General features: G+C 39.7%; 1 protein-coding gene across 4 annotated transcripts; it reads left to right on the top strand.

Moving 5' to 3' along the window:
• The first annotated feature begins 112 nt into the window (after positions 1-112).
• SLC25A27 (solute carrier family 25 member 27) lies at positions 113-25051 on the top strand. 4 transcript variants are annotated; one of them, XR_006885442.1, is made up of 9 exons: positions 113-425; positions 3200-3391; positions 5203-5287; positions 8110-8232; positions 10704-10816; positions 13331-13415; positions 17447-17662; positions 18649-18741; positions 19355-19390. XR_006885442.1 is itself a non-coding variant. In XM_046641158.1 (9 exons), exons 1-9 carry the CDS (start codon positions 320-322, stop codon positions 24748-24750), a joined length of 948 nt encoding a protein of 315 aa, XP_046497114.1. In that variant the 5' UTR covers positions 113-319; the 3' UTR covers positions 24751-25051. The 4 variants fall into 4 exon arrangements, 2 of the variants coding, with proteins under 2 accessions (XP_046497114.1, XP_046497113.1); XR_006885441.1 differs by having other exon boundaries at positions 17444-17662; XM_046641158.1 differs by lacking the exon at positions 17447-17662 and adding an exon at positions 24703-25051 and having other exon boundaries at positions 19355-19457.
• The last annotated feature ends 1244 nt before the right edge of the window (positions 25052-26295 follow it).

The following is a 26295-nucleotide window of genomic DNA, read 5'->3' as shown; positions in this document are numbered from 1 at the left end:
GGGCTGCGCGCGGCTGTCGCCCGGCTCCCGGCCAATCAGATAATGCGGCCGGGAAGGCGCGGAGTCCGGCGGACTACATTTCCCAGAAGCCTCGTGGGCTTCGCGTTGTTTTTCTGTTCTCAGTCGTGGACCACTCAAGCCTGGGCTGTTAGAGAGGCTGCTGGTTCTCCGAGACCCCCTGGCCGAACCGAACAAGGGAAATGGTCCCCGCCCTGCCACTCGTCAGTTGAAGAGTGGCCGCCCTGGCAGGGTGGCAGGCCAGCTGCGGCGCGGGGCGCCGGCCAGAAGGGCTGCATTGTCGTCCTGTCTGTCCTGCTGAATGTCGGTTCCAGAGGATGAGGAGAGGCTTTTGCCGCTCGCCCAGAGATGGCCCCGAGCGAGCAAGTTCCTCCTGTCGGGCTGCGCGGCTACCGTGGCCGAGCTAGGTACCCGGCTGCCCACGCCTGGGCCTCCCTGCGAGTCGTCGAGGCGCCGCGCTGGGGGTGGGGGTCGGGGGAGACTGGCGGCCGCTTCGCTCCCGGGGGTGTGCAGCCGCAACGTTGCGCCCTCTTCTCCCACGTCTGTCCGGCAGGCAGATGTGGCAGCGTGGGGGCAAGGCCAGCTTTGTGAGGAGGAGGGATTGGAGGTCACTAAGGTCTCTTCCTTCCAATTTCTTCTCCCTCAGAGGTGGGCTTTTGTGCCTGGATGTGGACTTTCAGAAGCTTCATGAGCTGTCGTTCCTCTATGGGAGTGAGGATGACCTTTTTAAAACCACAATCCACTTTTCATCCTTCTAATCCAGATAATCTCTGTGATTTATGTTCTTACACAGCTTCATTATATCATTTGGGGGGGGGGGGTTCCAAATTGTGGTCCCAACTTGTGGGACTTGTTATTAATCTATCACTTATTGAGCATCTACTCATCATCTGCCAGTTGACCGCTTTGAGCTTAACTCATCTATATTGTGTTTACTTTGCAGGATTCTGAGAAGTCGTTAATCTGTAAATGCTGAATCCAAGGCAGGGCACCCATTAATTGTAACATTATTTAATTACTACAGTGCTAGGGCCTGTGGGGATACAGTTAAAAAGACCCAGCCCAGACCTTCTGAGAGGCTGGTGAGGAGACATGCAGAGACAGACAATTACATTGTGCTCTTTATTATAATCAAGGTATTATTAAGTATCATAAGAGCGTAGAGGACGGACAGTTTATCTGCCTAAGCAAGTCAGAGAAAACTTAAGAGGCTACCTAGAGCAGAATTATGATGTTTTTGCACGAGCTGGTGGTGTTTCTTCCAAGGATTTTGTGAGTAGGGTGGCTGTGTGTTCCCTGTGAAGGCTTCACTCTGCATTTTAATATTGCCCTTTCATTTTCTTGACCATTAAAAAAAAAAAAAAAAAAAAGCCACAGCTCCAATGTGTAATCATTTGTAAATGCTAGTTTGTCCTGTTCTAAAATGAGTTTATTTTGCATTTCCAGCAGAGCCAGCACATAATCTGTTGTTTTGCCCTGTGTGCTCCTCCACTCTTGCCTTTTGCACATTCTTTTTTTGTCTCTCCTCCCAAAGCTGAGGAAGAATTTTTATTCACTGTTTTTGCTGAAATATAAGTCATCAACTTTTTAAAAAGTTTAAAAGCAGACTGCTGAATGATTAATTTCCAGTTTTGTTTTATTTTTTTTAACCTCTTTCCCCCTGTGACCAATGGCTTTTATCAAGGAGGATTCCTTCTATTAAAATTTCATGGAGAATTTTGTGGGGACTGGAAATGGGAGGTGGGTGAATCAAAATAGGAGATGGTTGTGAGTACAAAACAATTTAGTATCAGAACCTGAAGCATTAAGAAACCAGCAAGAAAACCAAACTTATTTCGAGAAGCATAACCTATGCTAATATGGAGGCTCCTATATCTTAAGACTTTTCAGGTTTCATATCTTGATAAAGCATTGCTCGAATTCTCTATTTGAAAACTACTTCTGTTTTAGGAAACTATCAGCAAGATAGTAAGTCTTGCAAAGACCAGTGGTAAGATTTAATATTCTCTTGCCCTGACTCTGTTTTCTCTTGGAAAGGTGTAGCTATAGTTTTGTGTCAGGTAGTGGTCATTGAAAAGACTTATGTAATGTCAGTAATGTTCGCGAACTTGTCTGAATCTAGTTATTTCAGTTATGCGGGACATTGTGTGTATAAAGTATGAGCTTGAACTTCCTTGTGTGGGCCAGTTAGCTTCACTCTGTTTTGAGATAAAATTGTCTATCTCTAATTCAGAATATAATCATTAGAAAAAAATGTTTCAAGTATAGTTGGTACTTGTAAGGAAAGCTTGCATAAAACTTAGCAGTGGTGGGAAAACAACTAAGTCTTTGCCTTAATCGAAAAAATATTGACCATGCCACTCTCTGTATATAAAAGACATTATAAACTCCATATTACATCTTATATTTCAAACATCAGGTCAGTGATTCATGTGCATGTGACTATCACTCATGAAATTATAGAATTCAGCTTCCTCTGGCACTTAATTAAGAACCTACTGTAAGTAGTACAGTATTCTAAAAGTCACACTGGACCTTAAGCATGGTTGCAGTCAAGGGGACATCACAGAATATGGATACCTGAAATTATTCCCATTGGAAAGCAAAAACTAAGGATTAAAGTAGATTTTAGACTGAAATTTCTGAATTAAAAAACCCCAAGGCAGAGCCGGCCCTGTGGCCAAGTGGTAAGTTTGTGTGCTCCACTTTAGCAGCCCAGGGTTTCGCCAGTTCGAATTATGGACGCAGACATGGCACTGCTCATCAGGCCATGCTGAGGCAGTGTCCCACGTAGCATAACCAGAGGTACTCACAACTAGAATCTACAACTGTGTCCTGGGGGGTTTGAGAAGAAGAAAAAAAAAGTGAAGAAGATTGGCAACAGATGTTAGCTCAGGTGCCAATCTTTAAAAAAACCCCCAAAACTCCAAGGCTTGTCACTTTTGTTCGTGGTGATCTGGGGTGCTCTGGCACAGTGATTCTTAAATTTGGGAGTGCAGAAGAATCAACTGATTTGTAAACCCACATCAACCTACTGAGAATCCATAGGTATGGGGCTAGGAAATCTGTAATCTTAAAAAATTTCCTTAGTTGAATCTGATGTGTTGTAAAATTTGAGAATTACTGATCTTGTGGTGATTAAAATATTAGTCCTATGGTTTTTTGTTTGTGTGTTTATTAGCAACCTTTCCCCTCGATCTCACAAAAACTCGACTCCAAATGCAAGGAGAAGCTGCCCTTGCTCGGCTGGGAGACAGTGCAAGAGACTCTGCTCCCTACAGGGGCATGGTGCGCACGGCCCTAGGGATTGTCCAAGAGGAAGGCTTTCGAAAGCTTTGGCAAGGAGTGACCCCCGCCATTTACAGACACATAGGTATTTATCTTGATTCTAGCTGGTAAGTTTGTTGTGAGTTCTGTATTTGTCTCCTCTGCTTTTCTGTTTAGCTGTATCCAAACACCACCTAGATTTTTCTATGAATGTGATAAATGAATATATAGTTTCTTAAGTTGAAGAAAATTAACTACCAATTGTTATTAAGGAAGTATTGCCTTAAATGTTTAGAAATGCATACAAAAGTATTTAGGGATGAACTGTCATGATGTCTGTAATGTACTTTAAAATAATTAAGACAAAAAAAGAATGAAGCAAATATGGCAAAAATGTTAGCAATGGATAAATCTCAGTGAGAAATATAGAAGGAGTCATATTATTTTCTCTGCATTTCTGTATGTTTGAAAATTTTCGTAATAAAAAGTTTTTTAAAAGTTTAAGAAACGTACGAATAATTGATGTTTTTCTCCACTTTAGAAACTTTACATGCAAAATTTAAATTTTTCTGTGTTCTTTGAAAATTAAAATATACTTGACCACAATGCCACGTCTCCCCAGTCTCTGTCTTGATACATTAGAGACCAGGCTATTCTGAAAGAGGGCAGGAATGACTGTCTAACCCACCTCTGGCAGTAGAGGAAATGCAGTGCTGGTGGGTCGCTCTCAGACTCCCTAACCAGCCATGTGACTCCTTAGTCAGTCTTAAAGGAAAATAGTCATAACTACACTAAGCCAATAAGAACACTTTTCTGCTCTGCTTCCAGAGTGGCATTCACACAGACAGAACTTGTTGGGTTTTTAGTTTGTGGACAGGAGAACATAAAGTTGGCTTCAAAAGGAGGTAGGGCTGGTGTAGAATTTGTCTCCTTTATATTCAGAGTGTTTCCTCAAGTACATAGGGACCCTTGATCAGAAAAGTGCCCAGTACTAATATGTACTGGCTGATTATTTTTAAATCTTCAGTTCTTCAGATGAGTTAGAGTGTTTTCATCAAGAACTATCCAGAAGTGTGCACAGTGACTGTTACTGTCGTGGTACTTCGTATGTTTTTGAATATTTAAAATACTTTATCGAACTTCCTGAAATATCAAGAAAAGTTCTCTATACGAATACCATGTACTGATTTTCATGATTTTTATTTTCCATCCTTTTTTTACATTTTCTCCTTTGCTTCCCATGATCGTTTTGAGTTTCACTTCTTTTCATTTGTATTTTGTTGACCACTATGTATAGTTCTACAGTTAAAGTTCACTTCATGTTTGAGACTTCACTGAAAAATTACCTTAAAATAATAAATTATCCAGTGAAGTTAAGCGTGTTTATTGGATGAAAATGTCTGCTAGGTAGCAAGCTCTGTACTAGGGCATATAGAGTAACGAAAACACACAAAACCTGCCTTACAAAGCCCATGATGTGATGGAAAGATGAGCAAGAAAATCAAGTTAATCTCTAATCAATATGATAAATGCCATCTTAGACGTATGCTTGGGTGGTGCTGGGGGAACAGGGGAGAAGCATGGCAGGTGCAGTGTCAGTGTGGAAAACTGGAGGAAAGGTCAGAGAGCACTTTGGAAAACCTGTTCTTTGAGTTGAGTTTTGAAAGACTAGGAGGAGTTAGCAAAGCAGAGAAGGGAGAATCCACTCAAGAAAGACCAGACACGTGAGAAGGCCTGAGGCTTAAAAAAAAAAAAGGCATGACACATTTGGAGAAACATCAAGAAGCCCACGTGTCAGAAGCACAGGGTGCATGAGAGAAACACACAGCTGGAGAGACTGACTGGCCAGGTCAGAGTGTCCTCTCGTTTTGTTAAACAGATAGCTGAGTTCACCTTTGTACTAATCTGTTTACACAGTGTACTCTGGAGGTCGAATGGTCACATATGAACATCTCCGTGAAGTCGTGTTTGGCAAAACTGAAGATAAGCATTATCCCCTTTGGTGAGTTTTTGTTTTGAAAATAATATACGATTGCCCCTAAGGCCCTGATGTTTATCTATTAGATTTGTATAAAATAGTAAATAATTGCAATATAAGTCTAAATAATTGAGCAGCTTCTGCACAATTTGTACAAACATTCATGTACCTATGCATATTAAATTGTGTATATTTGTATATATTATTTAATACTTTAATATTAAAAGAATTCTTAAAGAGCAACTTCTTTTTTCCTCCTCCTACTGAGAAATCCCGGGCTTTAGAGTCACACAGAAATTGGCTCAAATTCCTGCTCGGCTGCTGTGCAGTCTAGTTAAACCACTTCACCTTTTTTTGTCTTCAGTTTTCCTAGCTGTAGAAGTAATATCTACCATCAGGCTTTTGTTTTTGTGGGATTAGATGAAATGATGAATATAAGTGCATACCACTTATAACATATGTAACAGAAACAGAGAAAAATATGTTGTTATAAAGAATACACATAGAACTCCTATAAACCAATAAAACATATATAAAGAACACAAAGGAAAAATGGGGAAAGGATATCAATAGGCCATTCACAAAAGAAAAAATACAAATGTTCATTAAACATATAAAAATGTTCAACCTTACCAGTAATCAGGGAAATTAATTAAAATTATCTTTTAGACATTAAACTGTTAATGAGAATGTAAGTTACTATAGCCTTTTGGAGCATAAAGTTCCTGTTAAAATTTTTTAATGTGTGATCCTTTGACCCAGAAACTCCTCCTTTATGATTATAATCATTCAGAAATACTTGTACCTGTGCATGAAGAAACACACGCAAAGATATTGACTGTAGGAGCGTTGTTAATAGCAAATTTTTTTTTAATTTAAATATCAATTTGGAAGTAGTTAGATAAATTATGATATATTTATACAGGGACACATAACACAGCTTTGAAAGAATGAGGTATATGACTAACATATAAAGATGTCTGTAGTATGTTTTCTGTGCTAAAAAATTCCAAGTCACAACCATGAAAAAAAATGCAATAAGCAGAATTTCACCTTGCGGGCAAACTGTCTTGGCCCTGTTTTTTAAAAATTGTAATGTACTAAGTTACACTAATTGCTTTCCTGGAGTTAATGATGGAATAGACTGACAGTCTTTGCGTTTTGTAATTCCCTCCAGAAGGGAAAGGTACAGGTAACGAGTTCAAAGGAAATATTTCACTGTGGAGTCACCTCTCAGGGTAGACTGGCTTGGTGTCCTTTGAGCCACTCAGAACCATCCATTCAGTGAATAGTGTTTATTGAATGATTATGGCGTGCCAGTCCAGTACTTAGTACTGAGGCTGTAGTAATGAAAAAGACATGGTGCCTGCCATCGCTGAGCTCACAGTAATATAGGCAGATGCCTAAACAATTAGAATTATGTAACACTTACAGAGGAAGTAGTGGTTATAAAGTTCTGAGAGAGAAAACACAATGATAATGTCCTGTGCTCATCATCGTGAGGAGAGACAGGCACACCCTCCTATGTTGTGTGAACTGATGCAAGTTCTTTGGAAAGCAGTTAGGCAGGATCTATCAAATGTCATGTAAATGTTCAGATTTCTTAGTGAGAAGTTATGCCAGCTCTATAAATTATGGTGTATCCATAAAATGGAATGCTATGAAACTATTTTTCAAAATGAGACAGCTCTACGTGAACTGATAGGGGTAAGCTTTAAGATATGCTATTAGGGAAAAAATTGAAGTGCAGAACTGTATACAACCTGGCGTTCTACATTTGTGCTTTTAAAAAGGAATATTTAGACATACACATTTGTGTGTGCACAAACTATTGATTGTAACTTAGTATTTAAGACTGTGGGCGGTGCATTCAGACTCCTGGGGTTACATCTTGGCTGCTGTACCACTCACTAGTTGTGTGATTTGAGCTGTCATTTAACCACTTTATGCTTCAGTTTCCTCATCTATAAAAAGGAAATAACAATCGTACTAATGTCAGGGTTGACATGAGAATTAAATGATATTTTTTAAAATGCTTGAAACGTGTCAGTGCCTGACATAAACTCAGTGAATGCTTATTATTATCTCTACAAAGGCATAAGAAACTAGTCCCTGTGGTTGCTTCAGAGGGGAGCAAACTGGGGAGAGGGACCCTTTTTACTCCATACCCCTTTGTACCTCTTCAAGTATTGTTTTAGAGTAAAAAGAACGAAAATGCCCCTTTTGCCCCAAGAGACTATGGGAATAATCGAGTTAAGAGATTGGAGCTGGCCTGAGACAAGAGCAGCTGGGAAGGAGAGAAAAGGATGGATTCAAAGCATGTTTAAATAGAAGAGTCAAAACTTGACCACCGTTGGCTCTGGGAGATGAGGAGAAGGAAGAGTCTAGAGACAGAAAGAGTTTCTTCAAAGAGAGGAAAGTTTTCAAACTCCCTTTTTTGAAAATTACTAAAATAGTAGTTTATAAAATTTTACTTACCAGCCTTTGTCTGTTAGACTGATTATTACATCTATGCTGTTTTCCTCCCCATGTGGTCAGAATTAAACTGCAATTAAATTACCAGTTCAGATGTTTGTATCTTTGAAGCTACTGCCCTTGGTTTGAATTTCAGGCCGTGTTAGCCCCTGAAACTTCAGATTTTAATTTCAACTCTCTGTGGTCTTTTAACCTTCCCATCAGTAAACAGACAAGCCATCTACTTTCCTCTCTGATTTTTTTTTGGATCTCTCCTTTTCTTCACTCTGTCCTAATCTCTTATGCAGGGCTATACCAGCTTGGTACTGTTTGCTACAAAATTTGTGAAATTAATGGTAACCTTTAAAAAGTGTATCTCCTTTTCCAATTAGGAAATCAGTGATTGGAGGCATGATGGCTGGTGTTGTTGGTCAATTTTTAGCCAACCCAACTGACCTAGTAAAGGTTCAGATGCAAATGGAAGGAAAAAGGAAACTTGAAGGAAAACCGCTGCGGTAAGATCTCCATTTAACTGGGACCTTTCCTTTCCCCTTTGCCACCACCTTGTTTGGAACATTTACCTAGTGACTTAGGCACTTTTGTAATCCAACATTCAGTAAAACCGAGACAGTAATTCTGCCTTTTAATTCAGAAGTTATATTCATTATGAGGAGAGCTGAGATAGCCCTTTTCTTTGCAGGATAAGGTGCACATGTTCTCTGCCAGACAAATCATACGTGTGCATAGCTCTTTGCTGCTTTTCCCAGCCAAGGCAGCTAGACTGGTCTTCTGTTACAGCTTGACATAAAGAAGCTGACAGTTAAAAATTGCCCGTATGTGAATCCCAATTTTGCCATTGTGGCTTGGTGTTGTGGAAGTCACTTAACATTTCTAGTCTCTGTTTCTTCATCTTTAAAAGGAGCCATTCAAAAGCTTTGCATGACAGTTAGACTGCTTGGCTCATAAGCTGCCTAAAAGCTTTCCCTTTTTCCCTGCAGGAAAAATAGCAAGGAAGGAAAATAGCAAGGTTGACCTTGCAAATTGTTGCCACTCCCTGTCTGATCCCACTCCTCCTCTTTTTCCCGAATTTAAGGACTTTTTTTTTAAAATCATGACTTTGTGATATGAAAGCCTCCTGTTGCATTACCTTATATTATCAAAGTCTGCCTGTCTTCAAAGGGCTTCACGTCCAACAATTTATTAAAATACTGCTTAGCCAGTTTTGCCTGGGAAAGGGGCAAAATCTCACAGATAGATAGACTCTCCCAGGAAAGAGGAAAAGTACAGGATGCTCTGAGCTAAGTACAAAGGATCTGCCGCTCTGAACACTGCAGGTGTGCTGCTGGCCAGAGGGGCGGGGGAGTTTGGGGCCTCCTTTGGGAGCTCACCACAGACTGCTGCTCCTCTAGCTGACTCAGTGGAAAATGAGGTTGGGCTGTGGCAGTCAGGGCTCCCCTGCAGCCTTTGAAACAGGGAGAGAATGTGCACCACAGAGGAGAAAAGGGTATCACTCTGTCTGAGCAAGTAGGTTACAGAATCCCAGGGTCCATTTTGTCATCTCGTAACAACTTCTAGTTACTAAGTAGCAGGGAGAAGTGATGTTGCCCTGGTTGGATACATGGAGAGAACTAACTATTGGGACCTAGAAATATCTGAGCTTTTAACTGATCACCTCCATTTTTCCCCCTCTCTTTGTCTCTAATGTTGGAAATTTTTGGTTTGATGTAGTAGTAAAAAACATTTACTGTTGTTGTAAAGAACATGAACCTTGAGATCAGACAACCTTGGATTCAAATCCAGCCCCGACCACATTTTAGCTCTGTAACCCTAGTCAAGTTCCTAAACACTCTAAGCCTCAGTTTCAGATGTAAATTGGAATAACAATTCACACTTCACAGAGCTTTCAGGACTAAATTGTATCTTACCTATATAAAAAGTTTGGCATTTAATAAGTGCACAATAAATTTTAGCTACAGTGACCATCTTTTATAAGCATAACTTCCCATGTAGCATAGTAACAATAATGCATGCCCAATAAATGTGTCATATTATATTTTTGGAGAGACTGAGAGAGCATAATGTCTGAGTAAAAGCTACACAGCTTCTAAGTGGTAAAGATGACATTTGACTCCAGGTATTTCTGACTATATAAAACCCAGACTTTTAGGGCTGGCCCTGTGGCCTAGTGGTTAAGTTCAGCATGCTCCAATTCAGCAGCCCAGGTTCATGGGTACAGATCCCAGGCCCAGACCTACACTACCTGTCAGCTATGCTGTGGCAGTGACCCATATAGATAAGTAGAGGAAGATTGGCTCAGATGTTAACTCAGGGCTAATCTTCCTCAGCAAAAACAAAACGAAAAAAACCCAGAGCTTTATTTTATACCAGAGGTTTCCAGATTTGGCTCATGATTCAGCACCATTTCTTATCTGTGTACAGAAAAATAAGGATAAGATAGTAAACTTTCTTAAGCCAAAAGTATTCAATTTTAAGAACTCTTATTATGAGATTCTCTTTCCTACTTTTTGGTCTAAAAATAGTTCTTTTTTGAGACTATGTGAGTATCAATGTTTTTTAATGTTGTTGTTTGGTGAAATTACACAATTTGCCAGTCTCCCATGATGCTAGTAAATTGAACTCAGTTATCTGATGATTACTGTTCCCTCGTTTAGTTAATATTTGCACCGATGATGTAAAATGTCAAGAAAGGAGTTTTAATCTGTTCAATAACCTGAGAGGATAAGAAGATGACATAGTTTATAAAGATTTCCATAAAAAAATGCTTAAATCAAATGTTGGCCTTTTTTCTAAAGGATTATTAAATTTACCTGGAAATTAGACTTATGTGGATTGCTTCAATAATAACAATTCTGGATAAACATGTTATTTTACTTCAGATCCTAACAGCTATAGGTGAAGCTTGTCCAATTGCATTCCATATATAGGAATGCATAGAGTTTTCACATTTCATTGTTATTTTCCTTAGATTTCGTGGCGTGCATCATGCATTTGCAAAAATCTTAGCTGAAGGAGGAATACGTGGGCTTTGGGCAGGCTGGGTACCCAATATACAAAGAGCAGCGCTGGTGAATATGGGAGGTAATGGAAACTTTATTGAATTCTGAGAAGTCCTAATTGCCTTAATCATAATTCTAAGCACCTATATCAGGGAAAATGAAAATTTTTGTTGTTTTTAATATTATAAACTGCTGAGTCTTCCTTTATGTTGTAATATCACAATTGAATATTTTCCCTAGAGCATTTTCCTTTATTCTGTGCCTGCACATACCAAACCGTTCTTCATCTCAGTACACTCTGTCCTCACCCTCTTCTTCTGTTTAGTTTTCTTCTGCAGATCTTTTAATACTCAGCTAAAGTGTCTTCTCCATCAGTGTATTTTTGCTGAACTTCCCACAACCACCCCTCCCTAGTCATGTTGTGTTAGATGCCCTTTTATGTGTTTCTGGGGTTTTCTGTGCTTATCCCTGTTATTGCTTGTACCTCATTTCATTGCCTTCTCCTCCACTAGATTGTGAGACCCCTGAAGGCAAGGACTGTGTCTTATTGATCTTTATTTTCCCAGTCCCTCGTACATAGTCAATAGACATTTGATGAATGAATTAATGAATGAAAGAGTCCTCTCTAAGACTAAAATTATATGATTCTAAGAAATTAATAAATAGCATTTTTGAGGGTTATAGTAATATGTCACTTAAACATAAAAGGAAGTAAATTTATTTTCTGTTTTGCTATTTCAGTCCATCCATGTCCACTGCATCATATTGGCAGGTATTTCGATTGTCAGGAAACTTTTCTGATTGTAGTTTCTCATTCATTGCTTCAAAATCTGTTGCAGCTCAGATTTTCTTACCTAAGTTCCAGCTATTTACTCAGCATCTTCATTTGGTTATTTGAAACATATTGCTTTGAATGTGTCCAAACCAAACTCATTTATCAAACCACTTCTTTCTCTGTTCTTCCCAGTCTCAAAGCATGATATCACCATTTTGTCATTGGGACAACCCAGAAACCTAGGCGTGATTTTCATCTCTTTCCTTTCACTTACTCTTTATAGCCAATCAGTCACCAAGTCCAGCCGATTCTATCTCCCGGGTATATGTCAAATTCGTCTACTTCTCTTCATCCCTGGAGCCACTCCTTCCTCCAAGTGTTATCTATCTCCTCTTGTTGGACCACTACAAAAGCCTCCTCACTCGTCTCCCCATATTTACCCCACAGCCGTTTTGTCCCACTGTGCCTCTGAAACTGCTCTTATCAAGGTCACCAGGGCCTACCATTTTATTTAAAAAATTTTTAAATTAGTCAGTTCTTATTTTCACCATCTCCATAAATGGCAGCTCTGTCCTTCCAATTGTTCAAACTCAAAACCTTCAACTCATCTTTGATTCCTTTCTTTCGCTCCATGTTCAATCTGCTGGCTAATCCTGTTGCTTCTGCCTTCAAAACGTAACCAGAATCTGACCAGCGCTCCACAACAACCTTGTCCAAGCATCCTCATCTCTCACCAGAATGGCTGCAGCAGTCTTCAGCCCATCTGCCTTGCCTCCCTGTAGTCTGCTCCAAACACAACAGCCAGAGTGATCCTTGTCAGAGTAACCAGGCCAGTCCCTCCTACTCAGAAGCCTCCCCCGGCTCGGCTCTTCTTCTCCATCTCTGACCCTTGCTGGCTCTGCTTTTGTTAGACCAGTCTTCTGGCTGTTCCCCCAACATACCGAGATGACTTTTGCCTCAGGGTTGTAATGCACACTGTCCTTTGGCCTGGGACACTTTCTCTGCAATATCTGCCAAGGTTTGTTTTCTCAGGCTTGCTTTAGGTCTCTGCTCAAAAGTTATCGAGAGGCCTTCCCTGGTCACCCTTTTTAAAATTCATGTATACCCATCTTCCCACCCTCTGTTACTCCCTATCCCCTTCCCTTGCCTTATTTGTTTCCAGGGCAGTTACTCCCATCTGAAATGCCATGTGGTTTACTTGTTTATTGTCTCACTCTCAACAGAGAATGGGGATTTTGTTCATTTTGTCCATGGCTCTTTCCCAAGTGTGTGGAATAATGCCTACCACACGATGGACACTCAAATATATGGTGAATGATCAAATCTACCTATCCATTCTTGCCTCTTTACAATTCACTTCCCTATATTTCAGTGTTGGTCATCTTTATAAAACTCCAGTATTGTGATATATCACTCCCCTATTTAAAACTCTTCAACAGCTCTCATTGTCATTAGAAAAAAGTATAAAAAGCTTAGTGTAGAAAAGTTGTCAGGACCTTTTGTCTATAAGTGACAGAAGCTTAACTCAACCTAACTCAGGCTAAAAAAGGAATTTACCAGCTCTATTACTGAGAAGCCCAGGGGTTGGGCCGACTTTAGGCATAGCTGCGTTCAGATGTTCCAGTGATATAATTGAGTGTCTGTCTCTCTTCCTCTTTTCCTCCCCCTCCATCTGTGGCTCTGCTCTCCTCTGCTTGAGAACAAGAATGATATCTTTCATCCTTGTGCACATTCCTGCTCCAAGCCTAGCATATTCTTGTCACAAGACATTCATTGTTGAATGAATGAATATTTAAGCCTTCTTTTTCTTTCTGTTGCCAGATTTAACCACTTATGATACAGTGAAACACTACTTGGTATTGAATACACCACTTGAGGACAATATTATGACTCATGGTTTATCAAGGTAAGTGATTGTTTTAGTTTAACTCTTTCTTTTTTTTTCTTTCTATATCATCTTTTCTTCCGTATTTGGCATAAATTCTAACTTTTTGTCTCTTTTGATTGGGAATCTAGTGATATCACGCTTAGAGAAAGGTGATAGTACATTTATAAAGAGGAACTTTCTTAAAGTTTGTTGCAGTTAAAATGGGGAAGAAAGGGACAGAGCTGCAGAATGTTTCAGATTCAATCTCCCTAAATATTTGTACCTTGATGGGGCCATCCCAGGGTCAGATTCTGATGATCGCTTCTCCAACTCAGTTCAGCAGATATGTTTGAGCATCTTTCATGTTAAGGGCACTGTGCAAGGCCCTGCAGTAGGTACAAAAGGTAAACCCAACTCCTTCCTGGGGAATTTACCAAGCGGGAAAACAAAACAAGTATAAAAACACTGTACAGTAAATGCCCAAAGAAAGTGACTAGTTCCTGTAGAGTTCAGAGGAGGGATTAAAATAATCACTTGGAAGGCCTACGGAGGAGATGGAATTAGGTGTTTTGAAGGGCTGTGGCTTCTCTTTCTTCCTGAAAGAGACAGGAAGAAGAGCATCTCAGGGAGGAGCAGTACCTTAATCTCTTTGCAACACAATTTCAGATTATCCATTCGAGTGAGTTACTTCATCGATATCTAGTGTCCTTAACATTATTGTGGTTTTATTTAGCTTCTGATCTCGTTTCCAAATTCTAGAACGCTTTATGCTGTTTAGACAATCCCAAAAGTATATTAATAGTGTCAAATCAATGATATTTGGAAACATATAGATATAAAAGATTCCTAACTTCAGGTTCACCTTAACTTAATATTTCTAGAGTAGTTTTTCTCCATTCCTCCTCTTTTAAAATAAGTGTTGTCTTCAGTGCTGCTGAAGCGATCTTTTTATAGTCTTTGCTCACCGCCCTTTCCCATTCCAAACTCTTACCAGGTGTGTTTATAAGCTACACCAGTCTTTCTCTAGCCAAAAGTCTGGCCTCCCCTTTCAGTGAGAAAACTGAAGATTTTAGGCCTCCTTCCATTTTTTACCTCCTTCCCTATAAACATTAGTGTTATCTCTGTACCTACCCTTACCTTCTTTTCTCCGCTATCTTTGTTCATGCTCTTTGCTCTTCCTGTGAGACTTTCCTCCCCGGTTTTCACCCAGTCAAGTCATCTTGTGAGACATTCTCATCTTTCAAGACGCTTGTCTGTTCCAGTGTTATGATCTACTCTGGGAGCAGGATATTCAGGCCCATCCAGTAGTCGCACAGTGATATTACCTCTGTTTCTTTTTCATTGTCTTTCTACCCAAATGTTCTTTGAAATGCCACAGTTCTAACCTAAGATTCCTGGCAGATGTAAATCTGCCCAATGTACACTACTCCACCTAATAGATCTGTCTTTTTTTTTAAAGATGTAGGATTTCCCGTCACTATATTCCAGCCCTTATTGGAAACAACTTAGTCTTATTGCTCTCTAACTCAGGTTTTGAGAAAATGGGATGATTGGACTTTGGTTCATTTTTGAGCACCACCACTGAATCAGGTGTTAAAATGGGTCGGTTTGAGTATGTGTGGTATACGAGGCAGCTCAAAAGTGGCTAACCATGAACTCAAATCTAAGTGATTATGTAAAGATGTCAGTAGACAGTGCTGTGTGCCCTGGAGGTTCTGGATGCTGGGGCCTAAGATAAAACGGATGCTCATGGAGGCTTGAAGGGGACTGCAGCCGTCCAATCAGAGAGCTTTATATGACTCTCAACATCTGAGGAAAAATGAGTTTGATATGAAGAAGAAGAATAAAAATGGTATAAGCACTGATCTGTACACATAAGGTAGTTAAAATGGTAAATTGTGTGCTATGTGTATTTTACAATTAAAAAAAATGATAGAAGTAGAGTGAAGTCCTGCGGCAGAGCAGGAGCAGTAGGGGACTGACCAGGAGTTTAGTGGGATGGGAGGCAGGTGGCAGGGACGTTAATAAGGGAAGCAGAGGAAAGGTGAGGAGTTGCATTAATGGTCAGGAAATGAGATAGAACAGAAAGATCAGGATAATCCCCTTTTTCTTTTTAAATCATGAGGCTATTAAGAGGTAAAACTGTGCAAAAGGTTCATTTACATTGTGCGAAGATGATCCATGAGCGTGATTATTTAGTTGATCCTGAAGAGCATCGCTGATTCCGACACAGTACTGGCGGAATGTTTGAAACCAGTCTTGCAGCTAGCCATTTGGTCCCCTGCAGAGAACTGAAGACCTTGCACGATCAGTCTCTGTCCGTTATCACTTTAGCTGTGTCCTGGGCTTCATTGTGGGGTGTTACTAGCCAGGAGCGAGAAAAGTCTATAGCAAAAAGCAGCAACATCCACTACAACCCCAGCAGCTTGGCAAAATCCATGATACTTTTATTCCTCCATCTTCTCACTTTGGCTCTATATACCATCTTGCTTGAGGTCTCCTTGATACATTATTTGCTCTCTTTTCATATTTATTTTTTAAAGAAGTCTAGTCAGTTCACACTATGTCCTCAAAACAATTTGATGAGAAGATGAGGCCATTGGCAGTTGCATCCTAAAGTCTTTGTGTGCCATATGGGGCCCACAGCTGCTGAAGGGCGTCCTTGATGTTAGGATACGGCTTAAAAAAAATTCTCTAGAGCCAGCCCTGATGGTCTAGTAGTTAAAGTTCAGTGCCATCACTGCTTCAGCGGGCTGGGGTTCACTTCCTTGTCGCAGAACTATACCACCCATCTGTCAGTTGCCATGCAGTGGTGGCAGCTCACATAGAAGAGCTAGAAGGACTTTCAACCAAGATATACAACCATGCACTGGGGCTTTGGGGAGGAAAAAAAAAAAAGAAGTTTGGCAACAGACATTAGCTCAGGGCGAATCTTTCCCTGCAAAAAAAAAAAAAAAAAATCTCTGCTAGCCCATTGTGAGGGATACCCACATTTTAAACATAGAATTCATTAATATTAACACTCTGGTAGAAGTAGTTTCTACTCTTGCCACTTATGTGTGAAGCTGAGCTGGTACCTGGCCTCTCTGATGCAAATGAATAAGTAAAAATTTGGTGTGTCATTCTTTTGGACAAAGAGAGGAAAGCTGTGTAACTGTTTCTATCCTATTTCTTTGCTCTCCCTTACCTCTTGATTATGTTGTTTTGTATGTTGTTTCTGGTAGATAGTTTGAGAATTTAGGTGAATTATATGTTAGTTGAGACATTTCTGTGTGAAAATATGAAGTTGTATTAAAATCAGTGATATAAAAATTCAACTTTGAAAGAATCTGGACAAACAGGAAAGAAGATAAAAAGAGCAGTAGTCTGCATCTACTGGAATATACATGGGGAAACAATAAGTTCTTTCCACATAGCCAATGCCTATTATGTGGACAGAGACCCAAGAAGAGTTACGCACAGTTGAGTCATTTGCTGGAATATGTAAATAGGTTACATGGGTTCCATCTCTTGAATTCAAATAGTTGTAATGTGATTACCCCTTTGAATTTTAAATCCTGACCCCAAAGAGGTGGAAGGAGCCAGGGTGCTTTCTGCTACAGCAGTTTAGAGAAAGAGCGAGTATGAAAATTCCTAGTGCAGTTCAACTTCCTATCACAGAGCCTTCGGAGACTTCACAAATCCTGGCACAGAATTCAGTGGTGCTCATTTTTGTGAGGTGTTTGATGTGCCATAAGGACATAAAAGTTCTCCACGATGTTCCTTTCTAGCTTTCCACTAGCCAAACATAAGCTATTCTTCAGACTCTCGTGACCCGAGTCTGTGGACTCAGCTGCCAGCTTCTGGGACCTGGACTCAGCCTTCTATTTTCCAGTGATAGAGTTTGACCACAATCTTCTCATCACATCTTTCTCCTGGAAAAGTTTAAAGCACTGAATGGGTTTTCAGTTTATGAAATTTTGATCACGTTCCAATATTGCCTCTCTCATGTCCACATATACAATGAACTGCTGGTGATTTCTTAACTTTTCATTTACTCATTGACAAAATCTTGATTTACTCTGCAGTAGATTGACTGCATCCATTTTGCCTGTTTTGAGTATTTGCAAGAAGCCTTTTTCAAGGAGTGATAAACCTTGTTGGGTAAAGAAAGAAGGGATAAGCAGAAACTCATCAAACCTTACACCTGAGCATAGATTGAAGGAAAAACAGGAATTTTCCAATTAGATGGCATGCAGGACATTCCAAGTGGAAGAATTACAGGCATGGAGGTGCTGCCCAGTGTGGTAAGTACAGAGACCTACCCTTAGTTGTACTGTTAGAGCCTAAGGGACAAAGAGAGATGCAGTCTTGGAGTGATGTGTATGACATGGCCGGAAGTATGAGCTAAATCTGATCATAGGGAATGAGCCCTGGGTGGTTTTACGTAGGAAAAATGACAAAACTAGACTTGTATTTTAGAAAGACCTTTTAGGATGGAGAGAAGAAGATAAGGTCGTAATATTCAAATGGAATAGCTTAGTGAAGTGAGGCTTAAACAGTGGCCAGAGTGAATTTTTTGTTAACTGTTGACCAAATTATGCGATTGCCCCTGCTTAATGTCCTCTCAATAACTTCTCTTCACATCTGGAATAAAATCAAACTCCTTAAATAGCCTTCCTGGGCTAATCTCTGCCTGCTTCTTTGTCTTTCATCTGGCTGGACTCTCCCTCCTTCAGGGATGCTGCTTTCTGTCTTTTAAGCACACCAAGAGTGTTCCTGACTCAGGGCTTTTAATGTGCTCTTCCTTCTACTTGAAACACTCTTCCTCCAGGTCTTCACATGGACGCTTCCTTCTCACCAGTCAGGTCTCAGTTCTGCTGTCACCCTGACAGGCTTTCTTTAACTGTCTGTCACCCAGCTACTCCCTATCACTTTACCCCTTTTAATTTTTTTCAAAGCACTTACCAGCATCTGAAATTTTTCATTTCTCCTCTGCCTCTCCCCAAGTAGAGTGTAAGTACCTTTGTGGGAAGGATCTTATCTGTCTTATTTGCTGCCTAGAAGAGTGCCTGGCACCAGTAGGTGTTCAATGTCATTCTTTTTGTTTTAATTTTTTGTACCTCTTTAAGGAATTACTTTAGCATTGATTTTAAGCTAAAAGAGCATTATTGTGAAGAATATGATTATAATATATTTGGCATTCCATTCTTTCTCAATATCAAATTCTCTTGATGTAAGATTTAGAAACTGCTACATATTATCTTTCAACTTTATTTATTTGTATCTATAGTTTATGTTCTGGACTGGTAGCTTCTATTCTGGGAACACCAGCCGATGTCATCAAAAGCCGAATCATGAATCAACCACGAGATAAACAAGGAAGGTAGATAGACAGTCTTCCTTATGCATGTGTTTGAAAGTCTGTAATAATATTGTCCTTTAGAGACACTTCCCTGTATTTATTCTTGGTAGAAATCGATTTGTGTGTTTATGTGTTGAACCAGGAAATTGTTTTTATGCAATTACCTGCTCTTTGTCTGATGGAAAAGTACTGTGCATTTAGGGAAATAAGCTAATTTAACCATCATGTTATTTAGACACAAGGTGTTTATTGTGACTTTATTGTTTCCGAAGAGTTTTTGAAAACATACTGTGCTGAGAATTTACAGAGCACTTTCTTCAGAAGCTTGTGACTTCCAGGAAACATGGAGAATTTGATTTCATATAAAACAGATGTTCTCTCTGGAGGATTCCAGGTGGAGTGAATTCTAAGTACAAGACCAAGGGTGGGGTGGATCAGAAGAGTTGACTTTGAAAATATCTTTAAACTTAAGAGGTGATCTATATATACAGAAGCACAAATGTTATCTGTTCTAAACTAGCAGAAAATATTTAACTTATCAGCAGTTTCCTTAAGGTTATTTTTTATTTGTATTTTATTTATACATCTATTTATGCGCAGGAAATTTAACAGCATTGTTTTGCTTCCTTTTTAGGGGACTTCTGTATAAATCATCAACTGACTGCTTGATTCAGGCTGTGCAAGGAGAAGGATTCATGAGTCTATATAAAGGCTTTTTACCATCTTGGCTGCGAATGGTAAAATTAGGTTTTTCCTTCCTTGGTTTTTGTTTTCTTTGTACTTAAATTACTTTTAATCTGTAAATATTTTCCCTTTTCTCTTCTGCTGTTTGGCATGGCCCTGCCCCCAAACCACAGTTCTTTCTTTCTTTTTTATATCTCTTTTTGTTTTCTTTTACCTCTCCTCAGAGTCATATTACCTTCCTTGGCAGATTAAGGTAAAATAATTCAGTTTCATCCAGAAATGAACGGGTTGATATTCTGTTGTTACAAAACCAGTGGGTAGATTTTCTGCAGTGTAAAATTTTTAGTAGTCTATTTAGCCAAAATATTGTAGTTGGGGAGAGGTATACAGATTTTATACCAGAGACCATCCCTATGAAAATGTTACTGTTTCAAACAAAATCTACATTAATGGCAAATGTTGCATTACTAGTTAATACTTATTACCACAAAGCTCTGCTTAGTGTGAAAACATTATGTCATTTTTATTTGGTTTGGATGTTATTTTTTACTGAAGTGAACTAAGATGTAGAATTAGATAGACTTATTTAAGTAACATAAATAAATAAAAATAAGATACTCAAGTATTTTGTAAGTTAGAAAATATTTGAGAGAATGAATGAGTTATAGGTCTGGATTCAAACAATCGATACTTTACACAATATAATATAGTACTATTTACTGCACACCCACTCTATGCAGAGCCCTGTACTAAATGCCTGGCTCTGGGGTGAACAGAAGAGTCGCAGCTGCTGCACTGGTGCTGGAGCCTCTGGTCTGGGTGAGGGGAAAACACTGAGCAAGAAACTAGAAGGATGAATGGTAGGGAAAAGTGCATGCTGCTCTGGAAAGATATAGCAAGTAAGTGCAGCCTAGGCTGGGAGATGAAGAAAATCTTCATGGAGGAATGGACTTTTGAATTTAAATTTGAAGAATAAATAGAACTTAGCCAGGTGAAAAGGGCAGAAAGAAACATTCTACATGGAGAGAATAGTTGGAGTGGACATGGAATATGATGAGTTCAAGGAACTGAAGGAAGCCTAGAGGGCCAAGGCATAGAGACCTGGAGGAGAGCAGCACAGGGTGAGGCCAGACAGAGGCAGGGCCCAGATCCGGCAGGGCCCTGGGACCCATAAGATGGAGGGGCACTGACTTGATGACACGTGTGTTCTTTGAAAGATCATTCTGGCTGCCAAGCTGGTTGGAAAAACCTCAAGAGTACTGACAGAGGAGAGACCATGATAGCCTGGATTAGAGTGTAACAGTGGGGACAGAAGAATATAGATTCAGAAGTATTTAGGAGACAGAGATAGAAACATGACTGGGAGTGGGAAGTGGTTAGAGAAGACAAGGAGAAGTCATTCCCAGATTCCTCACCTAAGCAACCGATGATGTAATTTCCTAAAATGGGGATCATTTGCAGGGAAGATGTTGTAGACTCAGAGTGACAAGTGAGTTTCACATATCTTAATTTTTGGATGCTCATAGGACATCTAAGCAGAGATGTCTAGATGACTAGCTTAATATATCAGTCTGCATCTTTGAAAGACTAATGAGATGGCGATTTAGATTTTAGTACTGTCCATATATAGATGGTAATAAATAAATTTGTTTGAGAATCAGTGACATCACCCAGGGATAGTAGATATCTATTAACATGAAATTAATAGCCAAAGTCCTTGGCAATATCTGATACAAAAGTGTACCCAAGTTATAAAACATTATTTTGATTGTCTTGATTATACCTTGACATTGTCTCAAGTCTGTGGATATTTCTTACTGGAAAGGAAGATTTTGATTTGGCTTGCGTGAACCAGGCACTATTGTAAGTGCTGATACCACTAGGCAATAAAATGGAGTTTATTTTTGCACTAGATAAGCTTATAATGTGATGGAGAAGATAGATATGTAGGTAGTTATAATTACAGCAATAATAAAGCTAATGTTGCTGATTCACTTGGTATATGGCCAACACTGTGCTAATCATTTTTATGGCTTAACTCATTGAATCCTCCCAACAATCTTTTTTAGTAGGTTACTATCCTATCTGTCTTTTATAGAGGAGGACACAAAAGCTTAAAGAGTTTAAATAACTAGGCCAGGCTAGGTAGTTATGAACTAATGGAGTTGGGCATCCGACCCAGGAAGTCTGACTCCAGAGGACATAGTCTCACTAAGGAGGTTGTATTAGGGCCCTGCCAGAGGTATGAACAAAACACCGTAGGAACATGGACAGTGGAGTAAAAATGGCTTTAGCTGTTGGGAAGAAACAAGGCTTCACAGAGGCGGTATTTGATAGGAGCTTTGAAGGATCAGTAGGCATTTGTCAAGAAAAGCAGGAGGGAGCAACATGAGCCTAGGCATCAGGTCAGGTGCATATTTGGAGACCTGCAGAAAATTCAGTGTGGCTGGAGAATAGATCCTCAGAGGGTGAGAATCCTGGGGAAGTACTTAAGGACTACATTGAGAAGGACCTCGTGGGGGGCATTTAGTAGTTTAGGTGTAACGCTATAGTGAGCCAGCAGCTGCTTAACCATGGGAGCGATGTGCTAAGATTTGTTTCAGGACAGGATTACTTCAGCAACAATACAGAAGATACATTAAAAGCTAGGATACAAGAAAGGAAGTTTTGGCAGTGGTCTAGCCAGGAGATGCTTGTAGACGTGGAGAGAAGACAGCTTCTAGGAACAGTGATGGTTAACTCGACAGGACTGAGTAACTGATTCTGTGTATAAGGTGAGGGAGGGAAAGAAGGAAATGGGACTTTTAAGTTTCTAGTGTAGGAGATGGTAAGGATGGGTGAAACCATTAATGAAAAACAAATCAAGGGGCTGGCCCCGTGGCCGAGTGGTTAAGTTCGCGCGCTCCGCTGCAGGCGGCCCAGTGTTTCGTTAGTTCGAATCCTGGGCGCGGACATGGTACTGCTCATCAGACCACGCTGAGGCAGCGTCCCACATGCCACAACTAGAAGAACCCACAACGAAGAATACACAACTATGTACCGGGGGGCTTTGGGGAGAAAAAGGAAAAAAAAATAAAATCTTTAAAACAAAAACAAAAACAAATCAAGGTCAGGAGGGATGAGGGGCAGGGAAGATATCCAAGTACAGAAGAATACTGAGACTACTTAATCAACCCATTTTCTCTATACATGAGACTCAGGAAGTATAAATGACAAAGAAAAAAAAAGAGTACTTAATACATGACCAGCACTGTGCTAAGCTCTTTACACACATTACTTTTTAAAGTCTTACAAGAGCCTAGTAAAACAGATGGTGTTATGCTCATTTTTCAAATGAGAAAACCAGGGCTCAAAGTATAAGAAACTTTCTCAGGGTCATACAGCTAGTATGTGGCAGAGCTGGGAACTGACTGCAGGTCTGTTCAACTCTAAACCCATGCTCCTAACTATTACAGTATACTGAGTTTCTCAAAATCCTGCAGCTAATTATAGAAGTTTTAAAAGAAAAGAGACAGTGTGTGGTGATGGAGAGATGTTACTAGAGAAAGACTGGCTAACCACCAAAGATCAGCAGGATGGCATGACCTTGTTGATTTGCCACACTGTGTGACCCCGAGTATAGAAACCTGACTCATGAGCACTTGCAAGTAAATCAGCCTTGCAAATACAGACTCACTTCAGCTGAACCCATTGAAACTGATGATCGGACCACAATATCAGCTCAGTCACATTGAGAAACACATTTAGCAAGTGACCCAGATGCTGAAGTCCTCTGGACAGCGTGCTTCCTCCTAAATTCAAGCTATATGAGGAGCCAAGTTATAATCAGAAGGTTGCTTGCTGAACACAGATTAATAACAGGAAGAGCTTATTTGTAAACTTAATATTCAAGAGTATCAACCCACGAGTCCTGTGTTCGGCTCCACAGTAATAGGCATGAAGGACTCTGCCAGTAGTTATGGCAACAGGCAGACCAGAGAAGACAACGTGGGTTCCTACACACTTGGATCCTTTTCAATGGTACAGCTCTGCCAGTGAGGAAAAAGCAAGTAAACCCGCACTGCGCACATGCACTCCTGCTCAGAGGCGCAGTATATCCAATTTAGAGACCACTCATGTTATCTGGCTACATGATCACCCTCTTTAACTTCTATTCAAAACCCAGCTAAACTCAAGCCCAATCCCCTCCACTAGGCAGAGGTAGCTTTGCTCAATCCCCGATTAATATTTAGGCATTTGCGTATAGTTTAGTTGCTGTGTTGTTAAACCTGAGGAAGCAGTCTGATTATCAAGCAATCAGGAATCATTGCGCAGTCCATTCTTTCCTAAGACCTCTACTCCTTGATCCGATTACAGTTATGGGCTCACTCATTTTTGTTGTCACAAGAATATCGCATTGTCACAGCTTCATATTCTTTATTTTGTCTATGTCTTCATACATTTAACTGACCAAGATGTGTTCTCTTAAATCCACTATTTAGCAGATTCCCATCTACCAATATAACATGCTCAATATTTCCAAACATATATGGCATACATATTGCTTTACAAACTCTCTAACCAAATAATTTGTACATGCTAATTGCTTATGCTAATTTCTCCAGTATGATAGAGGTTCTCTCTGGTCAGTATTACCCATCACCTATGAACCAAACCAGACAGGAATTGGATCCATGACACTCTTTCTCTGCTGATTAATTCTAATCTTTACTCTGTGACTTTCCTCTGTGTCTTTAGCATTTATATCTTCTATTGTTGAATAAACCTCATCCCCTTATATATAATTCCTTTTGGTACAGTTACACCTTCATTCAAGTTAGTCAACTCTTTCTGAGCTGGAAGCTCTATTCTCTAATCTGTCAGAAATGTAAGACATGAAAATGCTGTGTAAATTATAAAGTGCTTTACAAAGGCTAAATGCCAAAATATTTGTTTTTAGGCTGAGTCGATTCCAAATGACTTCATCATTCAAAGATGTATATGCATATATGTAGAATATTTATAATTGCTTTGAAATATGCACTAACTTCTTTGGTTAATCTTTCAGACCCCTTGGTCACTGGTGTTCTGGCTTACTTATGAAAAAATCAGAGAGATGAGTGGAGTCAGTCCATTTTAAGCCCTTAAAGATACAGTGTTCAGTATCATTGAAATATGGGCACCTGCAACACACCCCCCTATTATTTCTACCTCTTTAGGAAGACACCTTTCTCCACAGAGACTGTGATTTATAGGGGGCAGCACTTTATTTTTCTCTGGAAACCCAAGTTCTGTTTGACTCCTCTTTTTGTTCAAAAGCAATCTGGTTGGATCACACAAAATGAGACCCAGCACAGCGTTTTCTAAAGAAGACTCGAATCCTGACCACTTACCTTGGGTGAGAAGATTTGACCTTTGTGATGCTATTCTGTGCTGAAGGGGCCTGCTTAGAGGAGGCATCCCAGAGGGAGACAGCATCTCAGACCCGGAGTAGACAATAGGAATGTGGAAGAATACAGACACATGGAGTGACTAAGAAAAATATATTTCATCTGTTATGTCAGTATTTACAACGGAAATTTGATAATTCACTTTTCTGTTGTTAAAGTAACATAGTGTAATTTAAAGGAAGGTGAATGAAAATTCCTGAATAAACATTTTCAATTTCCCTAGTGTTGAAGGAAGTTGATGTACCTTTTCTTACAAGGAGGATGAAAACAAACAAGTCGAAATGATGTTTGGATTTCGAGGAAAGAAGCTGCTTTCTGTCAGTGCCCCTCGTTAGTTAGATCTGTTCATTGGTTAGCACTCCACTGCATATGCTGAGGACTTCCCGACAGCCACAGACTCTGAATCTTGATGAAAACAGAGAAGAGTATTTGCTTTGTTACATATCCCCTTCCAATTTGGATTTGTTGCTAGCTCTCAAGAATCTCAATATATTTAAAAAAAAAGTAACTTATTTGATTAAAGCTCCGGTGGATAGGTCCTTTTTATAAAGCAACTTGTGTTATCATCAGCCTCTCAGTGGCATTTTAAAAGCAAGGCTGAGATGAAGTCAGCCAATTCTGACATGCATCCTTTTTATCTCCCCTTCCCTAACACTAAGGGCCCTAGAGAGAGAGAGGATCAGGAATCACACTGGAGCTGTCTCCAGCCTGAGTCTCGTTCATTTTGACCAAGCTTCTTTCCTAAAAAGTGATAAGTATAAACTGCCCATGGTATATAGTTATGTCTCCAATCACTGAGTCACATCCCTTTTATCACTTTCGAAAGGTGAGAGATTTCTTCAGATTCACCTATGTACCACCTGCTCCCCAACACTAGACAATGGGCATTTCTGGATGGATGGCTGCAGTTATGAGTTGAGGCTGTAAATGTCAAAGTAGGAAAACTCAAAAAGCTCAGACCCAAGAAAGACCTTGGAGCTCACCAAACAATTTATCATGGATATGGATGATGTTGAACGTAAAAAAGTTTACAAGTGCTCTGTGGTGGCACTAATGTATAATCACTGCCATTTAAGAGAGGAAGTATACTTTAAAATACATTTTAATGTGATGCGCTAATATGCAGTGGCTGATTGTTTTTCTATAGAATTTGCACAATGTGGAGTTTAATCTCTTAAAATCTTTAGGTGGTCTACTTTTCCATTGCATTTGTCAATCTGTATGAATTGAGTTGTTAAATATGTTTAAAAAAATATTATGTACTTAAATTCCCAAATGTTCTGCACTGGAACCATTTGGGGGAACTTTTGGGTTCTTTTGTTCTATAATTTTTAAAACTAAGTAAAGACTGGATCAAAATAATTATATGCAAACTGGACCATGGAAAATTTATTTAGCTTTATTCTTTGAGGGGCTTGGCGTGGCTTAAGTACTGAGACTCTTCCTTGGTATCCAGATTCAA

The sequence above is a fragment of the Equus quagga genome, chromosome 15, assembly GCF_021613505.1.
Source record: "Equus quagga isolate Etosha38 chromosome 15, UCLA_HA_Equagga_1.0, whole genome shotgun sequence".
Taxonomy (NCBI): domain Eukaryota; kingdom Metazoa; phylum Chordata; class Mammalia; order Perissodactyla; family Equidae; genus Equus; species Equus quagga.
This window is presented reverse-complemented; position numbering and strand designations above follow the sequence as displayed.